This window comes from Seriola lalandi, unplaced genomic scaffold, assembly GCF_002814215.2.
Source record: "Seriola lalandi dorsalis isolate HSWRI2012SDOR001 ecotype SW California unplaced genomic scaffold, Sedor1 jcf7180002054692, whole genome shotgun sequence".
Classification (NCBI taxonomy): Eukaryota; Metazoa; Chordata; class Actinopteri; order Carangiformes; family Carangidae; genus Seriola; species Seriola lalandi.
Genome location: NW_019525245.1, coordinates 3339645 through 3349046, shown reverse-complemented (window position 1 = coordinate 3349046; position 9402 = coordinate 3339645). Strand labels below are relative to the sequence as shown.

At 44.4% G+C, this 9402-nt stretch overlaps 1 protein-coding gene across 3 annotated transcripts in view; it reads left to right on the top strand.

Moving 5' to 3' along the window:
• The first annotated feature begins 559 nt into the window (after nt 1-559).
• Nucleotides 560-9402, top strand: part of LOC111667765 (calmodulin-binding transcription activator 1-like) — a 51204-nt gene continuing 42361 nt past the window's right edge. For all 3 annotated transcript variants that reach the window (XM_023423550.2, XM_087178586.1, XM_087178585.1), the window contains exons 1-3: nt 560-613; nt 2751-2846; nt 7691-7794. In XM_023423550.2, coding sequence (XP_023279318.1) covers nt 589-613; nt 2751-2846; nt 7691-7794 — 225 coding nt within the window. In that variant the 5' untranslated portion in view covers nt 560-588. The remainder of the gene's footprint in view (nt 614-2750; nt 2847-7690; nt 7795-9402) is intronic.

Below are 9402 nucleotides of genomic sequence, written 5' to 3'. Positions count from 1 at the left end.
TTCAACAGTACACTGGGTTTGCATGTGAGGAAATGAGCGCTCATGCGACTTTTGCATTCCTGTGTGCGTGTGTGTGTGTTTGTGCGTGCGTGCGTGTGTGTGTGTATGTAATGTATATGTGTGAGTAGGCCTACGTTGTGTGTGTGAGAGAGAGAGAGAGAGAAGATGATGAGCATGATGATGATGATGCTGTGGGAGGCTGTCAAGGTGTCCTCGAATACAGACGTCGTTCAGTGACGTGAGAGGAGAGAGAGGGAGAAAGAGCGAGGAAGAATGCGCGTGAACGTCGGCAGGGGGCGGGGACAACGCGAATAAACGGAGGGATGGAGAATTCCGCGAGTCACCATCACGGATCCCCGCTGTCAATCCTCACCGTTTGGACCAATAGTCTTGCAGAAGCTGGCAGGCTCGTCCCCCCCACCCCTTCTTCTCAGCCCCGCCCCCCTCCTTGAGCTGTCCTCTCTGTGCACGCGCGTGGCACCCCCTCCCCACCACCACCACCACCTCCACCACCACTAGGTCGAGTCGAGGAGGAGGAGGAGGAGGAAGAGGAGGAGGAGGAGGGATGAGGCGCGCGGTGGAGGGGAAATGGCTGCCGAAAACAAGCCGGAAGGTAAGAGAGAAATAACGGTTTTTATTTGAGGTGGCAGAGTCCTGCTATCCGGGGTTCAGACGAGGCGATAAAGGGATGGAGGCATAGAGGAGGAGAGAGATAACGGCAGGGCTTTCCCTTTCTTCTAGCCCGTCCCGAAAACACGGACGCTGGTGCTGAACCAGCGACTGTGTGGAGCACGGTTAACCGACAGCAAATAAATAACGGAAGGAGAGTTGTCCTGTCGGTGGGCTCAGAGTGAGTCGGGATAGGGTAGTTTTTCACCGTCCGGTGTTTGCCAGCGTTTCCCCTGAGTAGCTGGTTTATGAGTGCTTTTTAAGCGTTTAGCATAAAAGGGATGGGATGAGAGAGGATGAGAGTGGTTCACGCTGAAGGAATTCAGATGCTTTCTGTGCGTGTGCGTGTGTGTGTGTGCGTGTGTGTTCATCTGTCTCTGTATTTCTCTGTAAGCATAAAATAGAACACTGAATCGCAGATTTCCATTCCTGACAGCCATGCAAACCTCCCAGTCCAGCTGTGTATTTATTTAGTCACAATCCAGTGTTGGCCTGTGTGTGTATATATGCCTGTGTGTGTGTGTGTTTATGTTTGTGTTCATTTGGTGTTGAGCTTATGGTTGCTAAGGCAGTGAAGGTGAGAATCTGGCTGCATTTAGGTTGGGGAGGGGGAGGAGTGTATGTGTGTCAGTTTTAGGTCATAACACGTATGAATCTAGTTTAAATTTTTACACCTTCAGCTAAACTCTTTGGGTCATTATCGTCACAGCCACCATTTCATTCAGATTGATATTCATTCATTCATGAATTATTTAAGGGATGACCAGAATCACCATGGCAATATTATCTCTAGCTCAACTCATGGGTTAATAAAGGCTTTATTCCTTAGTGTGTTTGACGTTTGTTTATAAACATCTGCTGGTTGTTAGTCTGTTCTGAGTATTGCTTTCATACTCTTGCCTCTTTTAAGTATTGCTGATGTCACAGAGGGTTAAATTGCCTAAAGACAGATGTCAAGCAAATAAATATAACAGCTGAACGTGTTGTTTTGGATGAGACACAGTTCCATAACAACTTAAAAGCTATAATGACATACAGTACTGAGCTTTACTCAGCTTTATTATTTAATTGTTCTTGTTCTTAATTGTTTTTATTTTCATTTCTGTCTCAACAAAGTGATACTGGAAATGACAGGGGGAGCCTTTGACCCTCTCTCCACTAGGGAGCGATGCTGAGTAAGATTTCTCTAAGGGGCAATTTTTGGATAACTTTTAACTACACAAGTAGCATCAGGCATTTGTGAGGCACGTTTTCAAGCGTAAAACACTTAAAGTCAGACACACACCCACACACATACATGTGTGCAGGCAAGCATGCATGTGTGTGTGTGGCCAGAGGCAAAGTGAAGGCCGTGGGTTGAGAGTCCCATTGCGTGAAAAGACTAGAACTGTAGATGAGACAGAAGGCCCATGGGCAGATCAGCAGGCACTCAACCACACGACTATAAAACTACCCCCTCTGCTCATACTATACTGTACCCACACACACATGCAAACAAACACACGGCATTCACAGTAGTAGAGGGTTTTTTTGTCCATTGCCCCCTTAGTGTAGTGTTATGTGTAGAGAGGATGTAATAATTTACGAGCCTCAGCCATGCTGAATGAAATCCAAATGAATCGCAGCGACGAATGCAGTAGACAGCTATCCACTATTTCCATCCCCTGGCAGATGTGCATGGCGCCGATCAGCAGAGTACACCAGTGGGCATGAGAACAATATCCACCATATAGCTTGGAAGACCATCTCCCTCTGCGCTGGTTGGTCTACTTTGTATCATAGCAACAGTGGTCAGGGAAACAGAGAAATGATGAGAGAGAAGAGAAACTAAAGCTGCGTACAAGTTAGTCACACACACGGAGGCAGTGTATCTACTGTGGCCAATCGATCAGGGGACACAATGGATGCAAGTTAGTGGATCAGAAAATGGATCAGCCCACATGCATATCACTTGGAGTTTTGTTTCTGGGCTTTAGAGGAGGAAGAATGAGGTGAGGTACGCGACTGCCAAGGAAACCAAAGTCTGGAGCGTTTCCTAAATATGTCTTTGTCCCTTTTTCTCTCTTTTTCTCTTTTTGTAGGACTGAAGAAGATAAGAAATCCAGAGCGAATGGTCAGGATTGCTGTTGGTTACACAGGACACACCCCTCCCAAGAGTGACGACACTGACGCCAACAGTAAGAGACATACAAACACTCCTCACAATGTTTGTGCGTGTGCATGTCTGTGAGAGGGTGTTTAAGTGCCGCTCGCACATTTGTCTGTAGCACAGGGTGACTCTGGGAGCAAGTATAAAAGCCTTCTGGCAGAATGATGTGATGCGGGAACTGAGGTCTCCTTCTCATCTGCTCTGTAACAGATCACACTTACACATGCATACACACACACGCGCACACACACACATATACACAGAACAAGCACACGTTCTATCTCTGTGTGTCTCTGCTGAGACGTCATTCCAATTCAGCTCTGTTACACATCATGTTTATTCATGCATGCCAGTACAGTATTAGTGGGCATACACACACACACATAGACATACACACACACACAATAAGGCAGGGCTTACTTTGGCTATCAGTAGTTTATTGTCATACCTAATCTGTACACATGGCATTATGTATCTATAATCCTCAATGGGCCTGGTTAAACTACAAGTGAGATGGAGTGTGTAATCTGGGGTCGCCGCATGGTCGTGTATGAGTCTGAGTGTGTACTGGGCATGTGTGTGATTGCTGTGGTGTTTTAGAGGGACTATAAAGGCAATGATTGCTTTGATTGGTTATTGATTCCAGAGGACATGACACAGATGCATGTCTCTGCCTCTGAGTGTATTTGTGTGTGTGTGTTAGGGGGACAAATTGAAGGAAAATAAACAGATGTGAGGAGGAGCAGACGGACATGGTGCTTAGTGAGGTGATGGGGGTTATGGGTATAGGGAGGGACGGTATGTGGACCCCCCCTTCCTCAGTACACGCACACACACACATACACACACACACACACACATACACACTCACACACACACACACACACACACACACACACACACACACAAACACCCCAACCCCTTTTTCGTTTCAATAGAAGCTGATGGCGTCGTACCTACACCAGACCCTCTTATTTTGTTAAGAGGGATGGGAGAAGATGTAACTGTCATAAAATAGCAAATAAAGAATTAAGAAAAAAATCTGAAATAAAAAAGAATAGAATGGAATAGAACAGAGAGTTCTGTTTGGGATGACTGTTTAATATGAGCGGAGACTTCCCGAGCCTATCCCTGTCTCCTATCTGCTCTCGCGTCCCAGCTGGAGGATTACTGGAGGAAAAGTTTATCAGCAGAATGATAAAATTAGCATGCACGCCCATCTCTCTATCCCTTCCCCCCCTGCTCTCCCTCTTTCTCTCGTCTCTCCCTCCCTCTTCCTGCACTCTCGCTCATCCCATGCTATGCTCCCCCCTTTCTTCTCCCTGCCCTGGCGCTCCCTCCTGCCCTCCCACCCTCCTCCCTCCCATCCCTCTATCTAGCTGCTGTGCAATGAGCCTTTCTTTCTGTCACATTAATTTCATCCCAAAAAGAGGGAAAATGTGAAAATTTCCCCTGATGCCTCCTAATATCAGTAGGGGGAGAGTTAAGAGTTGCATTTGGAACGTTTTTCTCTCTCTTTACTGAGGAGAGTTTTATAATTAACTGACAGCCATCTCACAAGGGCATTGGCTTGTTTCTGTGTTAAATATGGAGATGACAGTTTTATGAGGTAAAATATTCATCAGTCGGAGGCTGTGATTCCAGTCTAAATTATGGCATTTGATAGGCTACCAAAGCAATGTTTCACTTTGGTTGAACACTTTCACTTTTAGCACGCATACCTCTATATGACTTAATGAGCCATCAGTTTCACATTAGCATTCAGGCTTTGTCACTCTTTTGGACTCTCTTTTATTAGATTAGCAGGTGAGTGCGTGATCTATGTACAGCCTCTTTGGGGTGTAAAAGCTCATCAGCATTCAACAAATCAACAAAGTTGGTTTCCCAGTCCTTGTCAGCGGGGAGTGTAAATGTAAGAATACGTTAAGATGATGGTTGTGTCCATGAAGGTGTGCTCTGAAAGGGATTTTGGAACCAAGGTCACTGGTTAAAAAAACGCCACTCTGGGACAAATACTGTGATGTGTGTTTCTTGATCGGCAGGCACCGCATGTGTATGTGTGCGTCTGTTTGCATGTATGAGCGTGCATGCGTGTGTGTATGTGTGTGTGTGCGTGGGTGTTTGTGTGTGCCTACGCATGTGCTACGGTCTTGTTTGATGTGGTGGTTCTGGTACATTTCAAAGGCGAGGCTCTGATGAGAATTCTTCAGAACAGCAGGGGGAGGGAAGGGGGTTATAGCCAGGAGGGGTGGGGTTTAAACGCTGATTGGCATTCATAGCAGAGAGGCTGGAGTGCTGCTAAAAAAGAAATTAGGCTTTAACTAAGCTGCACCATTCAGCTGTTTAACTAAGCTGCTGCACCGTTCAGCTGTTTGAAATTCTGTCTTCTCAGGCCTTCTATTAATAAATGCATAATTGATTAGGGGGAGCATACGTGCCTGAACACACTTCCTACTGACACAAACACACACACTTGCTCAGACACCTACATACTCACATAAGCACACACACATAGACCCCCTACAGACCCTATCCTGTAACCCTATAGTACACTTCTCTCTTTGTCTCTGTGTTACCTTGTTCCATCTCTTGTCCTTGTAAAATTCTTACTTTCTGATTCTTCTCTCTCTAAGTTTCTTTTTTTCTTCATTAACTGTCCCTCTCTGGCTCATTGTCTCCCTGCCTCTCTCTGTCTCCCCACTCTGACCCCCCCACCCCACCTATCTCTCTTTTACTCTCACTCTGTCGTCTGCCCTCAGGTAGAGTATAATTCCTATCTTCCCAGGGGAGTCATGAATGGACGCCCTCTACTCAAATGCTTATCAATAACCTTTGAGTGCTTGCTCTCTTTGACTTCTTAGCGGCACACCCGTTGGACACACACACACAAACAAGCACACACACACACACACACACACACACACACACACACACACACGCACACACACACACACACGCACACACACAAGGGGCTCTACCTTTGTGCGGACGCTTTGCGCTGGTGAAGTGGTATTTTCCTGTGGCGCAGTGGGATTTTTTCCTCACCTGCACCTATTCAGTATTTTGGTGATTCTCTGCGTGCCGCAGTGGGGGAGGAGAGGCTCAGTAGGGGCCGTTTCGCAGGTAATCCAGCAGCTTGATGTAGTTTTGGTGGCGGTGCACTCTTATAGCTCTCTCCAAAACTAAGCAAACCTCTATTATTCATGTGTTGCTTGTCTGTTCCTCTACCAGTAGTCACATCATATTACACTGAAAAAAATAATTAAAGGATAAGGCTGGCTATAGTTTTGTTATTGTCAACAAATCCCATGAAAAGACTAAAATCAACAGAGTGTTAGTCCATTTCTCAATACTTAAATTTTTCCGTCTTGTTTATGGCTCTCAGCCCTAAGCCCCATGGTTCCTACTGAAGACTTAAATCTTTAAAAGCAGGTCACAAATATATAGTTACGTCTTAAAAAAATGCAGTGTCCTGAACCAGCTGGGCACTGTAGCTTTTAGCAGATATTACTCAAACAGGAGAAAATAGTGCATATGTTGGGGACTATTTTCATCTGTGGATTTGGTGTATGAGTGAGTATTACCGGCAGCAGAATGTTGTATGTGGGATTTACTCAAAATAAACTACAGTGCCCATGTTCGTCGTAATGAAGGAACCTGTCACTTAGTGCAACAGTGTTGCTCACTGATGTGTTTTTAATAATTTCTGGACAACAGTAGAGGTTTATGACAGAGAGAAACATGCTATATTGGACTTTGGTTACACAGCCAATACTTGATTATAAGAAAAATATAGAATATCATCTGACGTCATTCTTGAAGGCAATGCTGCCAAGTAGGTAAAAGTTTACTTGTTTTTACCGACCAATGTTGCCTCACCTGTGGTTAGCATGAGGATGATTGTGAGTCTAACTAAAGTAGTGCATCATTACATAGAAAATGTGGTCCTCTGAGGACTTTCAGTATGTCCAGAAACATTAAACATCACCTGCCTATAGCAGGATTTACGCTGTTGTGCATTTGAACTTGCAACTCTCCAGCTCCCGTAGAAGAATATTAGTTTCCTCTCAGGAGGAACCAGTCGAGAATCTCTACTCCATTACCAAACTGTTTGTTTAACACTTTGGGGAGCGCTTTGCTTTTAAAGGGGATAAGAGATGCCCATGTAATTGGCCATGATTGTAACCAACCCCTAATGTACCGATAATGTATGATAATGGGTTCTTCTTAATCCAAATCTGATTCTGGGTGGGCCCCAGGTGTGCTGTGCACCTCCACCTGCTGTCCAAAAATAAGTGCACTGCCACTTCCTTTGCGCACTGCACACTTAGCCTATTGTTTGCACTCTGCACCTTGATTGACAGAGTTATCAACCTTACTTGTCTACATCACTGGGAATCACCCATAAGTGAATAAGATATAATAAGACACACTCATTGATTAGGAATAACGCATTTACTGGGCCATACAAAGTATTAGCCTGACATCTCTTTTCACTGCTATGCCAAAAATCCTCAGCTGTATTTCTGATTCAGAATTTACAGGAAGCTTTTACAGATCAAGGATGATCTGTAACTGGATGGACCACATTTTCTTTTAACAAAATTAATCAAAGCTTCTTTCCTTCATAGGCCTGAAAAAAATCTATTCGCAAATTAATTTACTTAAGGTCACATTGTGCCATTAAATGCTACACAATAAAGGTTTGTTATGATTTTATTCAGCCACTTGCCAGAGATGCTGCCTTTTGGTATTCTCCTCTCGCAATATCTCTGTGTCTGATGAGAAATTTCTCTTCTCTTCCTACTCATCCCTCATTTATCTTCCTTTATCTTCACCCCCTGTCCTCCCCCACTTCCCCTTCTGCTCCAGATGAGCCAGGCCAATTGAAGATATACCTTCCCAAAAAGCTGCTAGAGTGTCTACCCAAATGTTCCTCTCTGCCCAAGGAGCGCCATCGCTGGAACACCAACGAGGTGAGAATGAAACACACTCAAAAGGGAAATATCTGTGACAGTGAGATGAAATGTTATTTTTACTGGTGATGCATCTCTAGCTAATGTCACATTGAGAGATGAAGAGGAGGTAAACAAACACAATGGCAGCTTTTCATTATGGGACCCTAAAACTGTGACACTAGAAAATAAAAAAAAACAAAACAACCCAAGCTCCGAGACTGTACATTCCATTTGGCATGTTGCTGTCTATTTCGCTTTATAATCCAAACAACTCTGGGTTAAGGCGTAGGGATCAGGGGCTCCTGGGTCTAAAAGTATACGACTTAGAGGCTAAGAAACAACAAATGAGGCTATAGAATGAATGTTTCCGCTTCTGGGTGTTTCTGGGTTCAAAAAACCTATGGTCAATAGGATAAAGATTGTTATCTGAACTTAACATTGTTGCCATGCAACCACAAAAAGCCTTTAAAATGTGTGGCACATTTTTGCACATAGTTGTTTTTTCTGTCTTGTGTTATGTGTGAAAAGGATGCTCTACTTACATTGTGTAATGTTGTCCTCCAAAAAAACGGAGAGCTGTCTGAGGTATAAACAACAAAAGCAGTGACCATGCACCCAGAGGATTTGATCATAAAAGTGAGTTAAGTTTAAGTAACTTAAGGGGTTTTGCTCTTCACTTTCCTCAATGTTAACCATATTTTAGAAATTTTAGTCTGCTCTGACTGTTGAAGTTTTCACACAAACACACTGCTACCAGTATATAGGACAATATAGGGCTGAGTTTGCCCTGCTCTAGGCCAAAATTAGTATCATATTTGCAGCATGAACAATGGATAACTTAAATTCTGCTGCTGGCTAAGTGGTACAATGTAAAATGGGGCCAAATTAGGTTGGGACAACTCTTTACTCATGGCCAAAGATAACCCTGAGCTAAACATTTGGGGTGTGAAAAGCTTTACAGAGTTGCATGTTCTTCCAGACTTAAACTGTTAGCTTAGGGAAGTGTTTGATGGGTGGAAATGGATGCAGGCATTTATCGTCAATAGCCCCTTGTTTATGCATTGCACAGCTCTCCACTGGTGGTTTGCTCCATTCATTGTGATGCGGTTGGCCTCTGCGAGGACATTTTCTCCATGTGCAGGCTGTGCACTCCATTATGGATGTGTGTTTGTGTGTTTGTGTTATTGATTACCAAGTCCAGCATTATTATGCAATGCAAAGCTGATTTGGCCTGTGGTTTTTCTCTCAGGAAAGTCATTACATTTTTCATGCAATCCATCTCAATGAAGGTCATACTGGGAGTTAAGCACGGCGCCTACTGAACAGTGCGCTCACATGAATAGGTTGTGTGTGTGTGTGTGTGTGTTTGTGTGTGTGTGTGTGTGTGTGTGTGTGTGTGTGTGTGTGTGTGTGGTTCAGAACAACGTGACCGCAGTTGGTTTGGGACTTCCTTTCATCAGCCTAACCAAGAGCAATTGTGCACAAGGCACAGGGACTAGACCAGAGCACCTTGTTGCTGCCCCCTCTCCTGCCCTTTCTCCCACTTTTTCTCCATAAGTCTCCCTTTCAGCTTACCATCTAGTCCTCTCCATCTTTATCTTTCATTTCCTACCACCCCACCCACCC